The sequence below is a fragment of the Orcinus orca genome, chromosome 19 (assembly GCF_937001465.1).
Source record: "Orcinus orca chromosome 19, mOrcOrc1.1, whole genome shotgun sequence".
Lineage (NCBI taxonomy): Eukaryota > Metazoa > Chordata > Mammalia > Artiodactyla > Delphinidae > Orcinus > Orcinus orca.
Window position 1 is genome coordinate 32734015 of NC_064577.1, and position 26465 is coordinate 32760479.

The 26465-nt window shown below is 49.8% G+C and overlaps 1 protein-coding gene across 6 annotated transcripts in view; it reads left to right on the forward strand.

Annotated features, from left to right (window-relative positions):
• RPTOR (regulatory associated protein of MTOR complex 1) overlaps window positions 1-26465 on the forward strand; it is a 346981-nt gene that overhangs the window by 252568 nt on the left and 67948 nt on the right. For 5 of the 6 annotated variants that reach the window (XM_049701469.1, XM_033438696.2, XM_049701471.1 and 2 more), the window contains exons 10-13: window positions 3925-4000; window positions 9995-10096; window positions 17222-17305; window positions 18721-18831. In XM_049701469.1, the coding sequence (XP_049557426.1) occupies window positions 3925-4000; window positions 9995-10096; window positions 17222-17305; window positions 18721-18831 (373 nt within the window). The remainder of the gene's footprint in view (window positions 1-3924; window positions 4001-9994; window positions 10097-17221; window positions 17306-18720; window positions 18832-26465) is intronic. The other variant, XM_049701472.1, reaches the window with a different exon arrangement.

Consider the following 26465-nt stretch of genomic DNA (forward strand, 5'->3'; position numbering starts at 1 on the left):
GGTGGGCGTCACGCCCTTGCACACCCAATCCTCCTCGTGTCACTGCAGACACAGACTCAGGGTCGGACCATGTGGGGTCCTGGTATTGTGTCCAGCTGCCACATTTAACATGGCCCTCTGATTGGACCGTGCTACCGTGTTGTAGATCTAGGGAGGAGAAAACCACTCAGGGTGAGTGACAACGTTTATTTCTTTATGACATCATGCAGAATTGTCTCATGCCAAGTCAGAGACCGGAAATACTTGGTGTAAACACTGGGTCAGGCAGCTGTATAGGGCATGCAGCCACGTTGAGGGCCACTGACTTGGTTAAGATGGAAAGACTGCCACATGTTTTCCCTCCTCCTCTGGGGATAGTTAGAGGTAGTGGTTGGAATATCAGTTGGTAACACCAGATCCAATGGCTTTACAAATGGGGATTTGTTCCTCTTTCCTGTGTGGCTGAGTGGCTCACAGGAGGGACACGGATCTCTGCTCTTCCCCGCAGCCGTGTGTGGTGCCTGGTCTTGGGAGGCTGGGGATGTGGTCTCTGTCCTGGGTGGCAGGTGTCCTGCTCAAAGTCCTGGCCTTAGGGGAGGTGGGAGAGCGGAGGGAACAGGCAGTGGGCTCAGATGCAAAGGCAGGAGAATGTGAGGCGCGGAAACCTGGAAGGTCATGCTCGCCTGCACTCAGGTTTGCCAGCTGCCCCTGAGGTCTGAGGCGCCGCATGGGCTCCTTGCCAGTGAAGCATTGCCGTGGACTTTCAGCAGAGCTCCTTCGGGTGCTGAAACACTCAACAACAATGCCCATAGCTCTTTCTCCCTCCTCGTAAATAGACGAAAGTTTGTACGTCCCCAGGGAGTGCACAGCCAAGGTAGTCGGAAAGAGCATTTGGAATAAATAATTTGCCATCTAGTTACTATATTCCTTGGGTGGTGATGGAGAGGTTGAATTTTCAGCAGGGGGAGGAAGGGAACAAAGCCTAACAAAAATTGAGGTTAAAACACAAAGTCATACACATTCACACTTTGCTTCAGGCAGGGGTGCCAATGATGAAATGCTCAGCACCCGGCTTCTGTTTAATTTTTGATGCAAAGCCACCAGGGAGCCGTTTGCCTTCACTTTCAATTTCAGCAGGTCCTGAAACCTTGCATTTCTCCATGGTAATAACCTGTGCGTTCCTTCCCATCGAGCGAGCCTGGCTGGCTGACTGATCGGTGCAGATGGAGCTGGGCGCTCTTGGAAGGCTGTCCTCCCAGCCCACTCCTTGGGTGCCTGCCATCTTAGGCCTGTTTCCTGAAAACCCGAGCTCTTGCCTGGATGGCACGTTCTCCAGGCCGTGATTCATCGGCAGCCCACGGCTCAGAGCCCGGCTGGTCTGCGCCTCGGGGTGGGGAGGCCCGGGATCCTCCCTCCCTGGGGGCGCAGCCTGTGCGGCTGGTCACAGGGGCTGTGGGAAGTGTGAACGCGGACACCTCCCAAGTTCCATGCTCGCCTGGGTTCCATGGCTCAAGGTTTTACAGGACTTGCTTTCCCACTTTCCCTTAGTGAGAATCCCAAATTAAGACTCCAAGTTTGTTTTGATTTTACCCTAGAAAATGTAGCCACTTCTAACCAACTTGAGTAAATGCTCAGCAGAGGGTACCGTTGTGCTGCTGAAAAGGCTGCCATGTGATCTAGGGCTTGATGGGAACTCTGAGGTCCCCAACCTGACCCTTTCCTTTTGTAGAGAATCAATGACCACAGGCCCCAGAGGGAGGCCGGCTAGCCCGGTGCCAGCCTGCTGCTCTCTGCCGGCCTCAGCCTGGGGCTTGCCGCAGCCTCACTGCTGGCTGGCAGTCTGTTTGGCCACTCGGTGTCCAGTAGATCTTAGGTGTTCTCCCACGTCCTCTGCTTTCCTCCTGTCCTCCTCGGTGCCTTGAACGGAGTCCCTTGTCCCCTCTCAATTAGACAGCTGTGCCCCTCCAGTCATGGCCCTGCCTTGGTCCCGGTGACAACAGGCGGATCCCTCCTCCGGGGCTTCCTTTCAAGCCAGCAGTCTCCTCTGAGCTGCTTTTCTGGCACAGAAGAGTGCGGCTGGTGGGGACTCAACCCCACTGAGTGAGTGGACCCAGGTTGGGGGCCAGCCCTGGGGAGCCGGCAGGCCCAACGGGCCACACTCAGAAGATTTGCGCCCAGGCCCCGCTGCAGCTGCGTCAGGTTTTGTTTCACTCCTTGGAAAGGACTGAGGCCGCCCCAGTAGGTCTCGCTAGGGCAGCCTAGTTCCTCTGATACTCTGTCTAGGACACCCCAGTAGGGACGTCTTTAATGGGTTAGAATTCTTCTTGCCTCGTGATTTTGAGGAGATGGTTCTGAAAGAGGGCACAGAAGCCAGCTTTACAGAAGGTGCAGTTTTGGGGTGCCCACTGTGTAGCAGCTGTAGCAAGACCATCAGCTGCCCTGGACCCCCTCTGCCCACATCACCTCCCCCCAACTGGTACACACTTTCTTCTAACTCTTGAAGTTAAAACTTTTTATTTGATTAAGTTCAAGGAATCTTTATAGAGCTTAATTGCAATAACTGACTTGACTTCTGCCTTAACAGAGAGTAAGTGTCTCCCTCAATGCTGCAGAATAACCATTTTGCCTGCAGTCTGGGCACTTACTGAGCATATGGGAGCTATTTATTGCCCGCACTTTGAGGAACTTTTGATTATCTCCTGATTGCCTCTTAATTAGATTGGTGGGGGAAGGGCGTGCTTGTGCAGAAGGGGCCAGTCTGGGAAAAAAGAAATATATTCCACATATTTGAAAAATGAAAACGAGTTCTCTACTCTTTTGTTCATCTTACATTTTTACTGTTTTTCTGCATGTTTTCATTTTTCATTCTTGTTTTGATCCTTTATTAAGACCCATGAATAGGTGCCTCTTGCACACAAACAGGCAGTTATTAGTCTAAATAAACCTAACATGGAATCCTTGAGTGTGTCAGGAAATTGCGCTGGGAAGAGATTGCAATACCAGAAACTAAACCCCTTGTTCTGACCATCACTTTCTTTCCACGAGGAGCACGTTTCTAAAAGAAAGGGGGGTCAGAGTTAGCAAATCGTTATATCCTTGGGAATCCGCACTTGAATCTGGGACCACAGAGAAAGTAAGAGGATCGTTTGTGTCCAGTTTAGAATCGGTGTTAAACGTTGCCAGGAAATAGTAGGCCTCTGTGTGTGTCCCTCCGTGTCAGCCACCCTCCGAGGCCTTCATGGGACCCTGTGTGGGAGACGCTATCTTTAGCCTGCCTCACAGGTGGTGAAACTGACCCTGGGAAGGTGACACCATGACCCAGTCGGCACCACCTTGTCTTGCACATCTTGTAAGCGTGCGGAGCTGGGTCCGGCGCCACAAGAAGTTGGAGAAGGTGGCCAGGACTACTCATCAAAGAGGCTGCTGCATCCCCAGCATACAGAGCACCACCTGTCTTGTCCCAAGTGGTTTGTGTTGGGCACAGGTGCCGACCACCCACAGAGGGGTGCAGGGGCCTGGCAGTGGGTGGGCCGAGGCGGACCCTTTCTCCCAGCCCCACCTGGCCCGTCTCTGGTGAAGCGCCTTGGCCTGACCATGGCTTTTCATGGCAGGTTTGTGTGTGATGCTGCCATGGTCCGGTCACCCAGTACCCCAGCTGCCATCAGCATGGGCAGGCTGCCGCGCTAGGTGGGCTCAAGTTGGGGGAAGAAACTGCATTAGAAAGTGGACAAGTCTCTTTATTTTTTCTGAGCTTTTTCTCCTTTCAATTTGAAGAGAAAAACTGTCATAAACAAAATGGCTTTAGCTAGCTGAGAGTTCCTCACCTCCTGTGCCCTTCACCAGCGGCTCTGCCCCGACTCAGCCACCCACAGGCTGCTCTGCTGTTGGGTCCTTCTGGGTGAGCCCGTCAGTAATGCTTTTTGGGTTCCTCTCTGCTCTCCCCAGGCAGGCCTGGGACCTGGCTGTCGACATTTGTCTCTCCCAGCTGCCGACCATCATCGAAGAAGGCACGGCATTTCGGGTGAGTCCTCCCAGGGCACCCTGCGTGGTCCACTGCGGCAGCTGCTTCTCTGGCCACCTGGTCTGCAGAGCCCCTGGTCGGGTGTCAGAGACAGCCCTCACCCACCTGGGAGAACATGCATTATCCAGAAGCTTAAAAGATTGCACCAACCAGGGGTTAAAGTTAGATTATGAAATGGTCAGCTCTTAAAAACGTCTTCTCTGCAGTGTTGCTGTCATAGGTCTGCTTTTCTTGACGTGCACTCCCTGATCCCAGGTTCTCAGCCTTTTTACCACGAACGGATGCTCTCGACTTGCGGCCCTGCTGCCCAGTGGCCAGGTGAAGCCTCTAAGGCTGAGGCTTGGCCCTGAGGGGATGTCTGGTCCCCGTGTACTTTCCTAGGTGGTGGTCTGGTCATCCTCGAGTTAATGTCGTTTCACTTGTGGCTCCTGAGGCAGGCAAATCGACTCTCCCCCCACCCCGCCGGGGGTCGTTACATCAGCTCACCAAGAACCCCCTGTTGCATCCCCTGCACATACAGCCCCTCCTGTTTTCATTCAAGATTTGTTCATTTGATGAGCGTTTGCTGTGCGTCAGACACCACGTCTGGGTGCACGTGGGTGAGACCCGGTCCCTTCCCTCAAGTAACCATTGAGAAAAGAGAAAAGCCACCCATCAAGTTAGAGCACAATTAGATCCCCCATCTGACCCTCCAAGGGACCGGGCAGGTGTTCAGGACTGGGGGAGTGGTGGGGGGAGCCGGGAGGAAGCAGGTGGCTCCAAGCTGTCCACTGAGGGGACGGGTTGGAGGGTGGGGCTTGGAGATCGGAGTCACTGGCCTTTTCTCCCCACACCGTCGTCTCTGGGCGCCATTGGAGAGACCACAGTGGGCAGCTTAGCCCCCCAGTGCCTCAGTTTCCTTGTTTTAAAACGGGAACTATAGTTGTATCCAATTCAAGGAGCACGTGAGGACTGGAGGACAGAGCCTGGTACGTGGTACATGCTGGACACAAGGGTTCCTGGCCCTTGGTGTATTCACAAAGCCCTGACTGCAGCCAGAGGCACCCAAGTCTCACTGCAGAGGTTTTTAACTTTCAGTGCACATCACATCAGTAAGATTGAAAGGGAAGCTTTCAACCTTACTGAGTCAGGGGCCTGGGTGCGTGTGTGTGTGTGTGTGTGTGTGTACACATATGTATTTCTGTGGGGGGTGTATGTGCATATATATTTGTGTGCCTGCGTATATCTATGGGGTATGAGTGTGTGTGTTCTCTGTGGGGTGTGTGTCCGTGTACATGTGTATACGTGCGTGTATGTCTGTGACGGAGGGGGAGGGTTGTATGCATGTGTGTTAACTCAGGTGATTTCGATTCCCCCCGAGACTGGGGTAACTGGGCTATGAGGCCCTCCCTCTCTATCTTATCTTTCCTCCTTCATTGCTTGAATTTTTTTCCCATTTTATTATGAACATTTTCAAACCTACAGCAAAGTTGGAAGAACTCTGCATCGAGCACCCGTGTGCCCACTGCTGGGTTCTCCACCAGCACTTGCGGTGCCTGCTCCAGCAGCTCGCCGCTCTCCACCCACCTTTCCTTTAACGCACTTACAAGGGAGTCGAAGCCAGCCTTGCGTCTTGAACCCTGAAGTGGGCGCCGGCAGGGCCTTCACTTGGCTCTCGCCTATATGTTTGGCATTGCCTGGGAGACCCTAAACCCTGAGGCAGGGACAAGTCTCCGTGGGGAACAGTCCTGGCCTCCAGCTCCTCACACGCTCCACCTCCACAGGGACAGGGCCTGTCACCACAAACATGTGTTCGGGAACCTCGTTCAACTCATGCTTTTTTGTGCTGTGTGCCTGGTTTTCCTTTGTACCGTCAAGGGGTCAGAGCTGCACACCTCTCAGATAAAGCCCCACGGTTCTGTCCTCACCCCTCCCTCCAGTGCCAGGCCTCCTTTCAAGCGTCTTCAGCTTCATTTCTCATCTACTAGATTCAGGATTCTGCCTCTGGGAATAATCTCACCAAATTGTCACTGGGAGGGATACCTGGTGGAGGCCACACGCTAGCTGTTTTATTTAGTTTTCATTCTTTTGGAAGCATAACATACACATAGAAGATTGCAGGCATCGTAACGTGCAGCTTGGTGAATTTACAAGTTGAGCACACTCGCGTAACCAGCACCCACTTAGAACATCAGCGGTCCCCGATGCCCCTCCTGCTCTGGCCACCACCTCCGCCAGGGTGTGTGCTGCCCTGAGGGGTTGGTACTTGGGTAAATAGAATCCTTGTGTCTGGCTGCCTCCACTCAATGCCAAGTTTGCTCCATTCACTTGCAGCTCACTCCTATCACAGTGTGGAAACCCCAAAGGTCATGGTCTATCCCATGGACCTCACGAACTGTGCTGGCCACTGCCCAGCCGAGACGCTGGAGCCTGAGACAGAAGGAGAAATCAGTCATGCTGGACCTGTCTTTCTATGAAATTTTGATATTTTGTTCATTATAGATTTTTATATTAATTTTTATTTTCTTAAATATTGCATTAAGGTTTTTTTAATCTGAATTACTATGTTTTTTGGTGCCCCCTTAAATTTTGTGCTTGAGGCGAGTGGGTGGGTGTGGCCAGGTACCGCGAATTCCTCGTGCTCTGGTGTGTTAATGTCAGGTGTGCACACGAGGAGTGGGATTTCTGGTCACCAGGTGTGCATATTTTCAGTTTCAGTACAAACTGCCGGACAGTTTTCCAAAGTGGCTGTGAGTCAATTTCCAGTCCTTCCCACGATGTATGAGAGTTTTAGTTGTCCCATGTCCTCATCAATACTGGATGTTTTCCACCTTTTGTTTTTTCATTTTGGCTATTCTGGTTCATTATGTAAAGGTATTCATTGAGATTTATCTTGTATTTCCCCGATGGTTAATAGAGTTGAGCCCTGTTTCGTGTTTTTATTGGCTTTTTGAATATCCTCTTTTATAAATCGCCTGTTCAAGCCATGTGATCCTTCTTCTTTTGCGTTATGTTTCTTATCGATTTGTAGTGGTTCTATTTATATTCTGAATACAAGTCCTTTGTCACACATTGTGAATATCTTCATTCTGCAGACTTGATTTTCACTTTTTTAATGTTTTTACTTGATGAACAGAAGTTTCTTGTTTTACCATATCCAGTTTACCAGTGGTTTTTCTTTTATGGTTAGGGCTTTTGGTATCCGTTTAAGAAGTCCTCACTTACTGTGAATCAGCCAACATAAGTGTGTTTGGACTGGGGATGGCAGGTGAGCAGAGTAGGAGTGTGTTGAGATGAACTAGCTCTCCTCCCTCCCCACAGTGACCTCACAAGTCACGGTGGATTGGCCCCAGGGTCAGGCGTGGCTCTTTGTGCTCAGAGCTGGCCTTTCTGCTCTTAGTCCTTCGCGCTTGGCGCCTGTTTTCAGACCCCCCAGCCCGTCTGACACATGGGCTAACCACAGGGTTGACCACCTGGCATCAGAATCGTCCCAGGAGGCCCAGGCCACATGGCCACATGACTCAGAGCCTCTGCCCACAATCTGTGAGCTCTCCTCCAGAACACTCATCCTGGGTTCTGCTTCTTCCCCCTCAAGAATCTACACGGTATTTCCGGGAGGTAATCATGAAGATTTGGCCCAAAACATCAACTCTGTGAATAATCTCAGGCACTCATGGGGCAACTCTTGAGCTGTTCTGTGAAGTGTTACTTAAAATGCTGAACCACACTTATGGTGGGGTGCTGATCTGATCTGTCATCTTCCCCGTGGCTTTAAGAAGCATGACAAACCTCACAGCATACTTCGATGGGCAAAGGCTTTTCCCTCTTTGTCAGCTTTAGGTGAAAAGATCAGGAATGTTTGTCATTCGGGACTGAGCGGCTTCTTCAGCAATGAGCAGCGTGTTTGCATCCATAAGGCAAAACTAAGTGAAGGAAATGGGGGGAGGTGGAATTATCTGAGTTTCCTGACTTCCCCTCCCAGACTGAAGGTCCCCCTCACTCAGTACAGCTGGGGAGGGAGCATTTAACAAGATTATTGTTTTTAAACCAATTTGTGAATAACTCACACTTAAAAACAGGAAAATCACTTTGGGGGCTCCATCCCAATCCCCAAGTTGCCCTCCAAATTTGATTAACTTCACGTACACTGACTTTGCAAGAACACGCATTCCTAAGTGTGAAAGTCCTCTGCCGAATTCTCATGCAACACTGACTTCTTTACAAGGGCACGCACCATGGCTCTGACCACCAGGCCCCTCTGTGGAGGGTGCGGTGGGAACACACCTGGTCTGGCTCACAGCTCTGCTGGAGCCGTGCCCACGGTTTGAAGTCCTCTATGCGCACACTTCCACACGTGCAGGAACCTGGGGTTGCAGCCCGCATCCCTGCCTTCCCACCCACCCTTCCTTACACAAACACCCGCTTTCCCCCTGGGGAGACAGAGTGGGACAGAGAGGAGTGGGCTGGAGGCAGAGATTTGGAATTCTTTCTGTCTGGAGCTCAGGGACAGCAGAGCTGGGTATTAAGTGGAAATGCCTATGTAAGACAGGAAACCCAGCAGTCCTACTGCTTGGTCTCTCAGTTCCCGGACCTCCTTCTGACAGCCTGGGCCCCCTCCTACCTGAGCCGCTACTTCTGCAGTTTCCCTCGTCCTCGTCATCTCCACTAAAGGCATCCCCTCCGCAGTGCCTGCGCAAGGACAAGCCACCCTCCGCACCCCCACTGCCAAGCTGGGGAAGCCCACTGTGACCTGCTGCGGTCACGACCCTCCAGGTGCCTTAAACGCTGCCTGGCAGGCTGCCCGGACGCATCTCCTTCCTTCCCGTCGCCTCTCCGCTCGCTCTTCCCTCCATCCACAGCACCTCCTTTTCCCACCTCGCTGAGAGACAGGAGCGATAGAGGGATCCTCTGTAAGTCCTGCCACATTGGCCTTTGTCCTGCATCCTGGCCCAGCTGTGTTGCATCTCCTGCTCCCAGCAGTGCTACCCCCAACCTGTGCGCCAGGCGTCCACTCGCCAAGGCCCTAGCCCAGCACCTCCCTCCTTCATCAGCAGTTTCCCCCTCTTACAAATACGCCCTTATTCTCCCACCTTTAAAAAGAAATTCCTAGTCACGTGACCCCATCCGCTTTCCCGCCCCCACCTCCCCATGTCTCTCCTTCCCCTTTGCAGCCAGATTCCTGCAAAGAACTGTCTATTCTTGAGCCTCTGAATCATCTTTTCTTCTGTTTGAACCCAGTCCGGTTGTGCTTCTGCCCACTACCAGGGCCCTCCTGTTACATCCTTAATGGTCTCCAGGGCCCTCCTTGTCACCATCTGCTCTGGACCTTGGTCCTGCCTGACCCTGTACAGTCATGGAAGGTGCCGACCATGTCCTCCCCCTAAAACACTCCTCCCTGGCAACCTGGCCACCACCCACTCCTGATCCCCCTCTGCTGGCCTTACCCTTGTGTCTCCACCTCCTTGGCCTCTCGCTCTTGGGGGGCTCCAGGGCTCAGCCCAGGGTCCCCTCTGTTTCTCACTTAACTTTAAACTAGATCTGTCTCTCCAGCCCAGACCCGTCTCCTGGACTGCGGGCTCACGTGGGCCATCATCCCCCAGATGTCTCGGTCGGGTGTCCAGTAGGCACCTTAAACTCAGTGTGTCCAAGCTGAGTTCCCCACGTGCTCCTCCCAAACGTGCTCCTCTTTCAGTCTTCCTGCCTCAGGTCTTGGGACCCCGCTTCCGGGTGTTTAGGCCCAAGCCCCGGCATTAACCTTACTGCAACCCTCTCTTACCCACACCCAGTCTGTCCTTGCAGCCTCTGGCTCTGCCGTATGAAACGTCCTGGTCTGACCATGTCTCACCACCTCCTCTGGTATGGCCCAGCCCTGTGTCCCCTCGCCTGGATGGTGGTGGCCGAGTGGAGTCAGGGCCTCACAAAGACACACGGCTGAATCGATGGTGGGGGTGGCGTGTAAAGGCAGAGCCGGGTGAAGAAGGAGAGCCCCTGACTAACCCTCTGCTCGTCCCACAGCACAGCCCCTTCTTTGCTGAGCAGCTGACCGCCTTCCAGGTGTGGCTCACGATGGGCGTGGAGAACAGGAACCCACCTGAGCAGCTTCCCATTGTCTTACAGGTGAGTGTCTCCAGGTGAGCCAGATTGATGAAGGAGCTAGAAAACCCTGCAGCCGCCCAGGAGGGAACTAGTTTATTGGGGCTGAGTGTGCTGGTGTGTGACAGCCCTCCTGCTTTGGAGTTAATGCCTCCTTGTCTCCTGGGCTCGCCTGGTGAAGTCACTGAAGCCTCTCCCCCCCCAATTAAACACTGATCTGGGCTGTCGTCAGCTGCCCTCCCCTCTCCCCCCATTGCTGCTGCCAGCAAGCTCCGTTCCAGCACGGCTCTGGCATCAGTGCCCCTTCTCTTTGGAAGGACATGAGATGCAAATCAACTGCAGAGAAAATGGGAGAGCCTGAGCAAATTACACACGTAGGTCGTGGCACCGCTCCCAGCACCTGTGGGTTGCTCACTTCCAGGGGGCTGTGCCCCGCGGTAGCTGTGGGCTGTTGCACTCTCTGGCTGTGCCGTCAAGCGCAGTCACCCGTGTGGCCTGTGTCAGTGCTCACGCGGCACCTGGTGCCCCACGAGTGGTTTGGGAGATCAGTTCTGTGGGTCTCACCCAGCTAAGTTTTGGGTAATGAGATGGCAAAATACCAAACTTCGTCACAGGCAGGAAGTTTAGGAAGTTTTCACAGAACTTTTGTTTCAGTTAATGTATATTTATGGGGCAGGTGTAGGGACCAGGTCATGACATAAGCAAAGCTGTTTTGCTCTGAGACAGTGTCAAATGAGATGTAAAACCACTGTCAGTGTAGACACCAAGGCCTAATAATTCACTTTAGGCCCTGGAAGAGATTGTGTGCAGTGGGGATGAGGCAGTTGGACTTGGGTGAGAACTGTGGACGGTTGTGGGAAGGGCCGTGCCCGCAGCAGGAGGGGCTGCATGTCCAGTTAGGAAGTGGGGTCTTAAATTCTGAGAGCTGGCTGGGAAGACCATCACCTTCCCCTCAGCAAGCTGATTAGGTTGCTTTGCCTCACCTGCCTGAGGACGAGGCCTTGCCTCCCCCCAGGAGGGCCCCACTTTCTCACCATGCTGCTGACCACGTCTCACAGAAGTACCATTCATCTTCACTGGGCCCAACGCGCTCTCTGAGCGGCTCCCGCCGCCAAGGACAGTTTGAAAAATAGGTGAATGCTGATCCCTGTCCCACCTGGAGCGTGGCGGGCCCCCTCCCTGCATGGTCTGCTCTCCTGCTCTGTGCTGACCGCATGGTGGGCTGGGAAGGTGCCTACGACAGAACTGAGGTCTCATCTGGCTCAGGACTGTGTGCCGGGACCCAGGCAGCAGAGCAGTGAGAGCAGTTTGTGCAGTTGTGGAAATGCCACCACACAGCCTTGTCCTCGTGGCTTGATAATTACGTGGGCACAGGGTGTTGGTCAGGATCCTTCCCTGGAGATATTTTGGTGCTTTTTCTGTCTTATGACTGCTTATTTTCTGACATTGTGAAAAGAATGCAGAAATTATTAGTATTCCTCATGTGTGTTTCTAGATTAGTTTGACTATCTTGAGTTTGCAAGGTGAGCAATAAACAAATTTTCAAAACAAAACAAAATGAAAAGCAACGATAACACAACAAAGAAAACTCGCCATTTGGCAGGAGCCCACGAGTTCTCATGCAGCGAGTGGAAGGCTGACGGGGCTATGGGACAGCAGTAACCAGTTGGTTGCTGTGCTCCCCAGCTCCTAGGGTCATCCGAATTTTCATGAGAGGAGACTGTGGCCAGCCTCCACTGACCTTCCTATTATTTCAATAATGTGATAGATAAAATTGGTCCTTTCCAAGCAGGGGCACAATGCCCAGCACTGAATCCTGCCTGGCAAACAATCCTGTTGTAAATGGCCTCCTATTGACTTTTTCTTTAATGTCCCATTTACAACCCACACGCCCTCAGGGAAAGAGAAGACCCAACTTCCTGATGCCAAAATGAGGGAATGACTCTGAAAGAAAAGAAAGGGGCATCTTCTGTGCGATCTTTCAGACGAACGAAACCATAGGTTCCTCATCATTCTGATGGGGGATCTGTCTGGGCTGTGTCCCACCTGGATCAGTGCAGGAACCTGTACTTAACAAGAAAACCCAACACAATGCAAAGGAGAGCTTGCTTCATTTGCGGTAGCCTGCGGTGTTGGCTTCTTTCTCATTAATTCAGTTATTTTACCAGAACCTGGGCCCCATTATCCATAAATTATCCCCAGTGCCTTGGCGAGTCAGGAAGTGTTGCTGAAGGGAAAAAGAATTTTAATACAGAGACGTCACAGCTTTTCCAATCCCTGCTACTTTTTCCACTGCCAGAGAGCGTTTTCTCCCTCCGAAAACTCAGAGGCATTAACTGAGGATCATTGGGGTAAAATGAACTGTCTCCTCGGGCTGATCTGCAGCCTCTCGTGTAGATGTAAGCGTGAACGTACGCTTTTCCTGACCAGTCCTGATGTCCTTTTTCACCTTTTAAAAATACAAATCAACAGAAAGGACGGGAAGGAAGATTCTTGAGCCCTGCCACACTGCAAGGCCTGGCCCCGTGGTCTCCTGGTCTGGTGGCCCTGCCTGGACTCAGCATTACTGTCTGCACTCCCTCAGTGGCCCATGTGCAAAGAAGCCCCAGGCAGAGAAGGAGGAATCAATGTTGTGGAAAAAGAGAGGGAAGAGAGAAATTTTACAGGATTCCATGTTAGTACCTTTATACAGATACTACAAGTCAGTGTGGGCATTTCATTAGGAAACCCTGTTTGCTTTCATGCCATCATTTTATTTACAAATAGAATTTTTGGTCTCAAAGTACAGGATTATTATTAGATGGCATCAGGATAATAACTGGGATGTTATTATTACACATATTATATTCATCGGTGGCTCCAGAATCTCTGATCATCAGATTCCTGGGTCCACCAGGCCAGGACTGGAGCTTGAGAATCTGGATTTTAAGAAGCGGCTCTATCCAGCAGTCTCAGCGCAGAAGCCTGAGTGCGTTTTTGTGCACAAAGCAAATGAAAGGTTGTTGCCCTAGCAGCTCTGTTTAGTTTGGGTATTTGTATCTCCATTATTAATCTTCAGTTTGCGTTGCCACAGACAGAAAGAAATCCCAGTAACTCATTTAGTTCACCAACGTTTATCTCTGTAATTTCCCCGGGGCCTGAGGCACACTGAAACAGGAATTTTTTTTTTTTTTAAGTACAAATACAAACAAACAAAAGCCAGTCCTTTTTTAAAAAAGTAATTTTAATTTATGTTGGGCCTCAATATTTTTAAAATGTAAATCAACAGAAGGAATCACAGGAAGCAGTAACGTTTAGAAAAACCAGTACTTGACATTTTCCCTAGGACTTGTTATTGATGCTGTTTATTTTCCAGTGAAACATCAATACCCACAGCACAAAACCCTGCATTGCTGAGGGTCTTGAGTCTCTGAGACAAGTGGGCTGTCTGTTGATGCTTTAATGTGTGTTTCGTCAACACGGACAACAGAGTCAGGAAAGATCGCATTGCAGTAGTGATGGTGATGGTTTCCCTTTTACTTTTGCCATCTGTAAATAACGTTGTAATGGAGACCTCTTACTGCTGGTCAGTGCACATGAGAAACAAACAATGCGAACTACGCGTGGTTAGGTTTCTTGGCCCAAGTTGCCATTTCTTCCACTGCAAAGTGCTCTGCTATTTACTTGAAAACACAGAGCTTTATTCACGTTGACAGTGTTTTAAATAACAAAGGGAGTCAGTAAATAGAATCTTTACAAGTGTTAGATGTGTTTGATGTCTTTGATTTTTGAGGAATTACACCTGCTTTCACAAACCTAGTAAATGGAAGGTTCTGCTCGCCCTGGATCTCTAGAGACTTGAACCTCCGGCAGTTCCGTTTTCTTTAAAAACAAATAGGGAAAAACAAATACCGTATGCTAACACATATATATGGAATCTAAGGGAAAAAAAAAAAAAGGTCAAGAAGAACCTAGGGGTAAGACGGGAATAAAGACACAGACCTACTAGAGAATGGACTTGAGGATATGGGGAGGGGGAAAGGGAAGCTGTGACAAAGTGAGACAGTGGCATGGACATATATACACTACCAAACGTAAAATCGATAGCTAGTGGGAAGCAGCCGCATAGCACAGGGAGATCAGCTTGGTGGCTTGTGACCACCTAGAAGGGTGGGATAGGGAGGGTGGGAGGGAGGGAGACGCAAGAGGGAAGAGATATGGGAACCTATGTATCTTTATAACTGATTCACTTTGTTATAAAGCAGAAACTAACGCACCATTGTAAAGCAATTATACCCCAATAAAGATGTTTAAAAAATAGGGAATTCCTTGGTGGTCCAGTGGTTAGGACTTGGCGCTTTCACTGCCAGGGCCCAGGTTCAATCCCTGGTGGTGGAACTAAGATCTCACAAGCCACACAGCACGGCAATAAATAAATAAATAGTCAATCAAATCGCTTCTGAGAGATGGAGACATCCTGTAGCTGGATGCTGACACCGAGACTAACATTCATCACACCCCTCATACCAGACCGCGTTGTACCAGACAGGCTGCATCTCATTTGATTCTGAAAATAAGCCCAAGTCACATGTTATCTCTCCTCTTCTTGATGAGGAAACTGAAGTGTCCAGAGGTTGTGATTTAAGCCACACTGTGAGGAAGTGAGATAGTCACGTCAGCTTGACTCCAAAGCCCATGCCTTTCAGCCATCTAACCTTGCCCTCCAGATCTGTCTTTCCGCTGCAGTGGCACGAGATAACCCATGAGTTAAACATGGGAAAGGGATCAGGGCCCGTTCAGATAGGCCCCTGTGAGCAGCCCCACATAACCTCTCCCAGCTTCTTGTTTGGAGAACCTCAACTTCTCCAAACATAAAATGAACCACTCGATCATCCGTCTCGAAATAGCGATGTGGAAACAGGCTCCAAACCAGTGGGAAATGACATTCCAGCAGCTGAACCCAGCCACCTCCACTTCCCTGACCCCTGGGCTGTCCGCAGGCTGGGAACACACGCTCTCGCCTCCTCTGCAGCCATGGGCCGCGCGTCCACCTGGGGAAGCTCCCCAGCCTCCCCCCTCCACCCGGGAACCCCTCCTCAGGAGCCTCGTGCTGCCGGGACCCTCCCCACTTTCCACTCCCTCCAGCATCTCCTGCCACCTCCTCTGTCCCCCACCTGCTGACCCTCCCTGCTCCCCACCCTCCTCCCGCCAACCCGTATTCACCCCTCAGAGGGTAGCCCCTTGAACCACTGCTCTGGCTGCGCCATTTCCTCACCCCTGTTCAGTCCCGACACCACGGTCCACATCCCTGCAGCCAGAGGGTCCTCTTCACGAGTCCCACTACTGATCCTCACCTCCCGGGAGCAGGTACACAGTTAAAACCTCCCCGCCTTCTCTCCCACCTCCCTCGCTGGTCTCTCTACCCAGCTTCTCCCTTGCAGACCACCCCAGGCTGGCTGGTCCGTCCATCTGTTCTTTCCTCTTGCCTCATTCCAAATCTTCTCTTTCAGCGGCTCCTTTCCCTGACCCCTATTCCCCCTCCTCCAGCAGGCTTTGTCGGTCATGCCCGCCAGCTGTCTTGGAGTCTGTTTCTCCCCATCGGTCATGGCCACGGTCAAGTCCACCCATCCCACCCCTCCATCCATCTTCCTGCCAGCCTATTGCCCTCAGCAAGCACATTGGATGGGTCCCTCTGCTGCTCTTCTTAGGAAAAGCTGAAGCCCTTAGCTTGGTCTGCAGGTCTGGCTGGTTCTGGAGCCTCCCCCATTAGACTGGCCACCTGCCCTTCCTTGGGGAAGGCCCACACTTTCCCAGCCCCTCTGCCTGGAACCTAGGAACCCCACATGTCACCCACTGGGAGGGAGAGCTTTCAGACCCCCAGAGTAGGGAGTGGCCCCCAGTTGTCTGTTCGATGGTTATTGCAGTGTGGCTGCGGAATGTCTGTGTCTGGGCCAGGTGGTGATGGGAGGGGCCCTGCTGTTCCCAGTTGCACCCAGCACCGCACCCGCACACAGTAAGTGTTCTGTTCATGTGACCTCTGGGTAAACATCGTGAGGGAAAACTCAATATAAATGACTCCATTAAAGTTTAAAGCTTTGATATAACACAGGAAGAAAGAAAAAAATACGTGGCAGAGGTCGCTGTTTTTAATTTACAAAGAATCCTTTCATATCAAAAAGAAAAAGCCAGACATTTAAGTAGGAAAATAAGGACATGCATGGCCAGTTTACTAGAGAAATAGCCTATTAACCTATGAAAAAATATTTAACCTCACTTGTAATCAAAGAAATTCAGATTAAAAGAGCATTTTATTATTACCTATCATGTTGGGAAATAATAGTGTAACGTGGGCTAATATTTTGCTGGTAGCTTTTAATTTGATATTTAATAGAACTCTTGTGGGTGGGTCTTGTGTTATGAATTAGGAAATTAAGGTTCAGAGAAGTTATTTTCCCAAGGCCAAGTAGCCCGTGAGCACCAGAGCAAACATGTCCTGGTGCCCGGTATTCAGCCAAGGCTTGGTGGGCAAGTTGGTTCAGCTGGAGGGCAATCTGGTGATATAAGTGTGTATGCTCTGACCCTGTAATTTTACTTCTCAAGTTTATCCTAGGGGAAGGGGAAAAAAACGTAAATGTGCAGAGATCTACCTGGTAGAATTTTTATCACAGCATTGTTTACAATAGCAAAAATTTGATAATAATTTAAGTATCTAGCAATGGGGAGATTGTTTAAATGAATTATGCACATTTACAGAAAAGTTCAGTGCTGCCGTTGGCAGCCATAATGGTCAGACGTATCTAGCTATGTGGAGTGAGAGTGAGCGTGTATCATTTAGTCAGAAAGGAGATGAGAAACACAATAGTATCTTATCGAATTTAGAACAAACGGGACGTTGTACATAGAGAACAGTGTCTGGAAGTGGATAGACCAGTGTCATCAGTGGATATTTTCTTAAATGAGGTTATAAAGTGTCTGTTCTATTAGTTCCTACAGCGTACACATAGTTTACCTGTTCATGAAGAAATGGAGCATTCCCAGCCTGTGTAAAGCATAAGCCATAGAGAAAGGGGCACCTGCTGACCTGGGAGAACAGCCCCTGGGGATGCTCATCCTGGCTCCGTGTTGCGGGGCAAGGGGTGTTGCGGTGACACCGCCTCTTCTCCCTTCCAGGTGCTGCTGAGCCAAGTGCACCGGCTGAGAGCCCTGGACCTGCTGGGAAGATTTCTGGACCTGGGTCCCTGGGCGGTGAGCCTGGTGCGTGCTTCCTGTGTCCGCAGTGGGGGGCACGAGACTCCACGTCACCGTCTGACAAATCAAGGGACCTTGGCCATGCGGCCAAGGATGACTGTGGGGGTGGCCGTTAAGCCCGCAAGCTCCCGTGGACCTCGCTTTTCGCACCTTCATTGTCACATTGTTGGGCGGCCCTTTCCCATCCGCTGTTAGGCTTCACCTTTGCAGGACAGAAAGTGTCCTTTAGGGACACTCTAAGGAGGGGCTCAGCCCTGCCAGGCCAGGAAGCTGGCAGCCTCTGGGCTGAGTCCCCGGCCACCCGCGGCGTGTGTTCTCCTAGGAGAAGCCTGCGAAGCCTCACTCGCCGTCCTTTCGCTGTGGTTTTAGGCACAACTCTGAAACGCTTTTCTGTCATTCCATTCACAGGAGAATGGAAACAGCCATTCAAAACACTGACAAAAATAGAGTCAAAAGTGATCCATTTTTTCAACACATAAATCACCAGGGAAAGAGATCAGGAGGGACCTAGAGATAAAAGGGGATTCAGGAGATCCACCACCAGGTGCAGGGTCTGGACCTTATAGGGCTCTATTTGCAAATGAAAGTTTGAAAGTTAAAATTTGAAAAATTAATAATCATGAAACAATTAGAAATTTTACATGAACTGAATATTTTATGTTATTAAAGAATAATTGTTGAGACTTCCCTGGCAGTCCAGTGGTTAAGACTCTTTGCTTCCAATGCAGGGGGCGCAGGTTCGATCCCTGGTTAGGGGACTAAGATCCCACATGCGGTGCAGCGCAGCCAAAAAAAAAACAATAATTGTAATTGTTCATTTTTTTAGGTGTGGTAGTGGTATGTGGTCATGTTTTCATAAAAGAGACCTTATTTTTTAGAGATAAACACTTAAGTGTTTACAGATGACACAATGTGATACCTAAGACGTGCTTCAGAACATTCAGGAAAGGACGGTGGGTAGGGCCAGCCAGGATGCCGCGCCCTTTCAGTTGATGGCGTTGAAGCCAAGTGATGGGCACATGGGAGTTCAGCATATTATTTTATCTCCATTGATGTATATTTAAGATTTTTTAATTGTATATTGTCAACCAAGAGTCATAATTGATAGTTCAACATGAAGGAGAAGAGGGAAAACCTAAAAATTAGGAAGAATGCACGAGCAGTCCTTGCTAGCCCTCTTATACTCCCAGGTGCCAGCAGGGAGGCCGTATGTAGCTCACCACAGGTAGACTCAGGTGGAGGCCTGGCATGTCTCTCAGCTGCGTGAGCTCATGCAGCCCAAGCAGGCAGGCCTGGGTCGCTTCCAGGAGAAGGACTGGAGGTGAGGGAGGCACGACCCTTCCCCATGCAGCTCCGTTAGTGCTGAGGACGCCATGCGCTCTGCTCCCTCCGGCGCGGGGCTGACGTGCTCTCTCTCGCAGGCCTTGTCTGTGGGTATTTTCCCCTACGTGCTGAAGCTGCTCCAGAGCTCAGCCAGGGAGCTGCGGCCTCTCCTTGTCTTCATCTGGGCCAAGATCCTCGCCGTGGACAGTGTGAGTAATGTCTGTCCCCCCCCACCACAGGAGAGCTGCTGAGAGTAGGGTGGGGGGCCCGGCCCCACCGTCCATTCTCCCTCCTCCTGGCCTCACGCCCTCCATGGCCTCCCTCCCTCCCAGGAAAGGCTGTGCTTCCCCTGGGCCCAGTCCTGGTCTGTCACGCTGGCCCTCGGCTCACCTGTTGTCTCTTGTGCTCTGCCCCCTCCTCACCCACAACCACCCCTCCAGCCGGCGAATGACCCTGTCCGCTTCCTTCTTGACGCTCGGCCCTACCTCACCCCATCAGTCTCCTGTCTCCAGCCAGTGTTTTCCCTCCCCAACCCTGACCCTGGGAACAGTCCCGTGGAGGCCCAGGCTGTCACCTGTAAGGCTCAGGCCGCGGCACTAGCGGTCACTTCTCAGCCATGACAGCCCAGCCCATACCACGTCTCCAGCTCTGCTCCCAGTAGGCACCTCCCCACCCCTGTCCTCGTGCCTGTGGGTCTGCAGTCACATGGCCACTGCTCGAAGTCCTAGGCAAGGCCCTGTACTCAGAACTGTGCTGAAGGCCATAGGTGTCGCAGAGCTCAGCCGTCCCTGCCCACGACACTGTCTACTGGGGACAAAACCCTCTGCTATGAGGCCGAATCCGCACACATGCCTGGCATGAGGGTGACTCTTCAAAAAGTCGAGAAATCTTGTGGGCAGGGCTGCATTTGTGTGCCTCAGTGTAAAGGAGATTATAATGTTAACCCAGGTGGCAGGGGGCCACCGAGGCCTCTGCTGCAGGAATTCATGCCCAGAGGGAGGGGTGAGGGTGGCCAGAAGGTGGGGGCTGCTGGACAGGAAGGGCCAGGGTAGGGGACGCACAGCTAACAGGAGGGCCAGGCAGGTGTGGAGAACAAATGGTTCTCGAGTTTGAACCTGTGTGGGGAGTGGGCCGGCTGTGTCAGTGACAAAGGGGCGCCGAGCGGGGAGGCGTGGTGAGGGGAGTGCTCAGGGGACCACTGGTGATGGGGCCTCGTGGCCTGGGAGGTGGAGACTAGGGCCCTCGTCTACCCGATGACGATGGCAGGCAAGTCCTCGAGGGGAAATGTGACACGAAGGCCCAGCGCGCTGAGGGCTGAGCTTCGGGGTCTGCTCTTCGGGGGACAGAGAAGGGAGGGTAGAAGGAGGTTGTCAGAGAGGGGAAGGGTGGGAAGTCTGATAACAGAACATGAAGAAGGAGGCTCCGGAACAAGGGAGAGCACTGGGAGCGGGACAGAGACCCTCAAAGAGGCTGCTGCACTTGGCAGTCAGGCTTCAGAAGTATGTGGGGAGGGAGGCAGAAATGGGGGCTCTGGGGAGGAAGGACAGGGTGCGGCCCTCAGCTTGCTTGAGGGGTTTGTAAGTGGGGAGACGAGTTGGCATCAGTGGTTGGGTTTGCTTGCTTGTTTTGAAGGAATGGTGACTTAAATGGTCTCTAGTTGGGAGAAAAGAATCAGCAGAGAAACAGCCATACATCTAATTGGACTTTGACCCGCTCGCTGTGTACATGTGCGTGTGCACGCATGTGTGTATCTGGGTGACACCCCGTGGCAGGGGCTCTTGTGTGAAGATTTTCTTAGTTCTTGCATCAACTCCATGCTATAAGTGTGGTTTTGTAGATTATCTGCAGATAAGAAAATGCTCATTTAAGGAGCTGCCCAGGAGCCCATAGCAAACCTGTAACAATTTGCTGTGAGCTGAGTGGAGCCCTTTCCACCCACAGGAAAGGGGGATCAGCAGAGCCACAGAGAAGGAGGGCAGGAAGCAAGGGCATCACCATGCAAAGGGAGAGACCATTCTCTGCTCTGCAAGGGGTAAAAGGAGAGAGTGGGGGACCTCAGCTCAGAGTGTCAGCCCCTCCTTCCTGTCCAGGACCCCTGCGCCATTGAGATAGCCCTGCAGGCCGCCCGCTACCTGGGGCTCTTTTCAGCTCACACACCCACAGGGCTTCCACTCCCTAGCACCGGTGGGCCTGGAGGTGACAAATGCGTCAGGCAGATCCGGCCACCTGGTCCTGTCCCTACCGCCTTCGTGCATCAGTCCTGCACGCTGCTGCCCGAACCCATTCACGTGACCCTCTTTGCTCCAGTGGTAATAACTGTGGTAATAACACTGCCTGCAGTATGGTTACAGAGATCAGAACTACGGTGTATAAAGCAGTTTTGGAAATTTTAGAGTGAAGGGAGTAGCGGTAAAACCTCATTTCTACCCAGCCCGTCTCTGCTACACTAAAGCCTTTTGTTGCTGATCGGAAAGCCTGGTCTTGTGGCTCAGGAAACTATACCTTTTGGTCATTTCTACTTTGCCCTTTGTCAAATTTAATTGAAAAGCCAAGCTACATAAACAAGAGGGCTTTTCTGGGGAAGTTATTTCAGAACCTTCCTTGCTTCTCTCCTACTTCAATACCTTTGTCATCTGTATCACATGTTTAGAAATTCACTGGCACTGCTCTTGGTACCTGGCCATTAAGGACCATGTGCAAAGGTTCTGGATGCATAAAATGGAGAGACTACCATGACGCGAAGCCCAATGAAGGGGAGGGACAGAAAGGATTTCCCCTAAGAGATGAGGGGTGGCAATCGGCCACCCAGGCTTGCTCCCCGGGGCCACCAGTGCTACAGTAGCAACACCTTCAGCCAACTGTGATTCTTGTACTCATCAGGATTTTTAGTAGCTTTTAGTACCTGGAAATAGAGAATGTCTTTATATTTAGTCTTTGGAGTGGCTATTTCTGCTTTAATTTTTTTTCTTTACATGAAGGTAGATGACCCTTCAGAACTGCACTTTGCTGCTGAATTCTCATGGAATTTGCAGTTAATCATCGTAATCTGGTTTGAAACTGCCTCTTGGTCACATTTGTCTCCAGGGGTCTGTTTATCTCTGGAGCCCAATATGGGAGAGCTCGTCGACAGCACAGATGCTGCAGTGCTCCTCCATTACACCTGCTCTAAGGCCATCTCAGGGCCTGCGTTCACTGTCTGCTCGATGCTGGAGGAATTACACATTTAATAACACTTGAGGAGCTGTTCCTGGGCCCAGCTGGAAATGTCCTAGCCTGCAATGTTCTTGTAAGTGCAGGCGCTGGGACCATCCTCTGAATTAGTTCCTTAACCAGCTTGTAGCACCTGTTTATTTAAGGGCAATCATCCCACTGAGAGACATTTTTTAGTATTTCCTATTGAGACAGCATCATTTACTTCATCCTTCCTTTTCATGATCACCCTGGCCTGAGTTTCCAAGAGATTAAAGTTCCGTGTGTTTCTGAGGAGTTGTTCCTCCCCTCCCCTCCTGGCATCTGGCCTCCGCCTACTCATATGGTATGTGCCTCCCGCAAAGCTCAGAGCTCCCAGAGTGAGTCCTTGATGTGGCCACCATGAGGGTCAGAAGGCATGTTGTTTGTGACAGGGACGCCCACCTTGGGATGAAGGAACCTGCACAGAGGCACAGACGAGGCGAGGCGTCCCAGCACTCGAACACACTCAGCTGTCCCTGGGCTGCGGAGCTTCCCACCCTCAGGGCACTTCCCCAAGAGTTAAGAAGGTGTGGGCCCCACTCAGGCTGTACTCCCAGCTAAGGGATGAGTCTTGGGCCCCCTCTTTATCCCACAAGCATATGTTGAGCACACACTATGTGTCATTATGTGAGGGGCTCCTAAAGGATTCAGAGAATTACCTGATTTTTTTTTTTGAGCTCAAACGTCCATTTATTTCAAAGCAGTAATAATTTAAAATTATAAAAACCTTCCCGCCGTCGAACACGTAGAGGGTGAGGTTGGATACAAACGGGAAGGGAGACAGACGCCCCGCCCTGGGGAGGCCGGGCTCCCTCCGCAGCCGGGAGGGGCAGGTCCTCCAAGCCTCCACCGCGGCAGACCCGGTGGCACCGCAGTCCATGGGCGTGAGGGGTGCAGGGGGCCGCAGAGTCCGCAGTCCTGGCCCGTGGCCCAGTGCTCGCCCTGGGGGCCGGCCAGGATGCTCAGGAGCTGCTGGCTGGGTTCTCATTACCGGGCGAGCTGAAGGAGGAGGACAAGGAGGAGGAGAAGCTCACCACCGCCAGGCCCGGGGGTGGGGGGTGGTGGTCGGTGGCCGTGTTCTGACCTGTGAGGCTTTTTTGGCAGATGGGGCAGCTGTCCAGCCAGGGCACGATGCAGCTGTCGTGGAAGAGGTGGTTTCAGGGCAGCTGCCGCACGCACTCGCCCAACCCGTAGTCGTCCTTGCACACGGGGCACTCCAGCCTGGAGCCTAAGTGCTCCTTGGTCACGGGGTCGGGGTGGGGAGGGCCTGGATTTTCTTTTTGTCTGCGGGCGGGGGGCCCCTGTTTTCAAACTGATTGAGGCACAGGAATTACCTCAGGCTTAGAGAAGGTAGGCTCAGTCTTGGAGGAAGCAAGGAGGGGAACTCCAGAAAGAGCTACAGGCTCAGAAGGATCATGTGCCATTTGACTGAAGGGGCAGTGTGCACTGTGGGGGCACTGATGTACAGAGAAGGCGTGCCTCGGGACAAGGAAATCTAATAACAGCACATTAGGAAAGCCCTTTCCTGTCGTCTCAGTGCCCTGATAATCTCCAAGAGATCTGGTCCCAGAGGATCTCTTTTTAAATCACCCATACACCATGTTACTCTACACTTACTGCTACCAAGCAAAAATTACCAGACATGTGAAGAAGGAGGAAAACATGATCCATAATGAGGAGAAAAAGAAAATGAGTCCACTGAAACTTATTCTGAACTCTCACAGAGGTTAGAATTAGTAGACAAGGACATTAAAATGGTCATTAGAAGTCTGTTCCATATAAAAAAGCTCCACTGAGACATGGAAAATATTAAAAGGACCCAACTCAAACTTCTAGAAATGAAAACTATGATACGTGACATGAAAAGTATACTAGATGGGATTAACAACCGATTAAATGTTGCAGAAGAAAAATTAGTGAACTTAAAGACATAGTAATAAAAACTCCAAAATGAAGCACAGTGAGAAAAGAAACTTTTATAAAACTAAAGGAACATCTTTGAGTTGTGGGACAACTGCAAGTGACCGAATATATGGGTACTGGGGGCCCCTAACGGGGGATGGCAGAAAAAATATTTGAAGAAATAATGGCTAAGATATTTTCAGATTTGATGAAAACTATAAACCCGCAGATCCAGGAAGTTCAACAAACCCCAAACACAAGAAACATGAAGAAAACTACACCAGGGCACCTGATAATCAAATTGCTTAAAAAACAGCAAGTTAAAAAACTCAGAATATAAGCAAGTTGCTGTTTTTTAACAGCAAGTTAAAAAACTCAGACAATAAGAAAAGGAACAAAGAAGCAAAGATAAGGATGACAGCAGATCACTTGTCAGAAACAGTGACCAGAGGAAGACAGTGGGGCTGCATCTTTAAAGTCCTGGAAGAAAAACCATCAACGTAGAATTCTGTACCCAGTGAAAATATCTCTAAAAAATGGAGGCAAAATAAAGACTGTTTAAGACATATAAAACTGAAAGAATTCATCACTCATAGATCCACAGTATAAGCAATGTTAGAGAAAACCCTTTGGGCAAAGGAAAATAATACCTGGAGGAAACATGCATGTACACCATATGGTGAAAAGCACCAGGAAAGAATGCTCCACTGTTAAATGTATGGGGTTTATTTTCCTTGTTATTTAAATCTCTTTAAAAGATAATTGACTGTTTAAACAAAAAGTAATAACAGTGTACTGTGGAGTCTATAGCATATGTAAAAGCAAAATGTATGCTAACAGTAACAAAAAGGTTGGGAAGAGAGAAATTGAGGAAATACTATTGTTAGTTTCTCTTCACTTTATTGAAGTGATATAATATCACCTGAAGGTGAACTGTGATAAAATGTAGTCTGTAAACCTTAAAGTTATCACTAAAAATTTTTTTTACTATAGCCAATTAGCTAACAAAGGAGATAACATGAAATCATAAGTATATACAAGCAACACAAAAGAAAGAAGAAAAGGAGGGAAAGGGAACAAAGAATAGATGAGATAAATACCACAAACATAAGGCAATAGGTTTAAGCATAACCATATCAATAATCACAATGTAGATAGTCTAAATACCCAATTAAAAAGCAGAGAGTGTCAGATTGGATTTAAAAGAAAAAAAGAACAAATTATATGAGCCTAAAAGAAATGCACTTTCAGTGTGAAGACACAAATAGATTAAAAGTAAAAACATATCATGCTACCACTAAGCAAAAGAAGGCAGCAATGCCCCCGTTAATATATCAAAGTAGGTTTCAGGGCAGAGAATATTACCAGAGACACAGAGGTGTTTCCTGACACTAAAGGAGTCTACCCATCGTGAGAATAGAACAGTCTAAATGTTTATTCACCTAATAACAGTATTTCAAAACACATAAAATGAGAACTGGTGGAACTGCAAGGGGAAATAGGTAATCCATAATTACACCTGGAGAATCCAGCACTCTCTTCTCAGTAAATGACAGAACGAGTAGACGGGGAACCAGGGAGGTTCTCTCAGACACTTGAACAACACCATCCACCTGCTGGACGAAACTCCACACAACTGTAAACTACATGTTCTTTCCAAATGCCAGGGACGTACACCAAGATGGACCTCATCCTGCGTCGTAGAACAAACCATGACACATTTAAAAGAACTGGAATCTTACACAGCATATTCTACAACCACAGTGGAATCAAATGCAAAATCAAAAGAGGTAATAGGGCAAAAAAAAAATTTTTTTTTTTAAAAAGAGGTAAGGGCTTCCCTGGTGGCACAGTGGTTGAGAGTCCGCCTGCCGATGCAGGGGATACGGGTTCGTGCCCCGGTCCGGGAAGATCCCACATGCCGCAGAGCGGCTGGGCCCGTGAGCCATGGCCACTGAGCCTGCACTCCGCAACAGGAGAGGCCACAACAGTGAGAGGCCCGCGTACCGCAAAAAAAAAAAAAAAAAAAAAGGTAATAGGAAAATCAACAACACTTGGAAACTAAACTGCATACTTTTAAATAAATGATTAAAATATTTTAATTATAAAAGTTTAATAAATATAAATATATTGTATAAAATAAAACAATATTAAAGTATAAATGTTATATAAATAAATGTATAAGCAGCATAAATATGTAAAATCATATTTATAATTATAAGTATGTATAAAATAAGTGGGACTGCATCAAACTAAAATCTTCTGCATAACAAACAGTCAACAAAATGAAAAAACAACCTTCAGAATGGAAGAAAATATTTACAAACATCTATCTGATATGGGGTTAATATCCAAAATATACTACTATAAGGAACTCTTGCAATTCAAAAAGAAAAAACCTGATTAAAAAATGGTCAAAGGACCTGAATAGACATTTTTCCAACGAAGACATACAGCTGGCCAAAGGGCACATGAAAAAGTGCTCAACATCACTAATCATCAGGGAAATGAAAATCAAAACCACAATGAGGTATCACCTCATACCTGTCAGAATGACTGTTGTCAAAAAGACAAGAGATAACAAGTTCTGGCAAGGGTGTGGAGAAAATAAGGGTGTGGAACACTTGTGCACTTTTGGTATGAATGTAAATTGGTGCTGCCACTATGGAAAATAACATGGAAGTTCTCAAAAATTTAAAAATGGAACTAC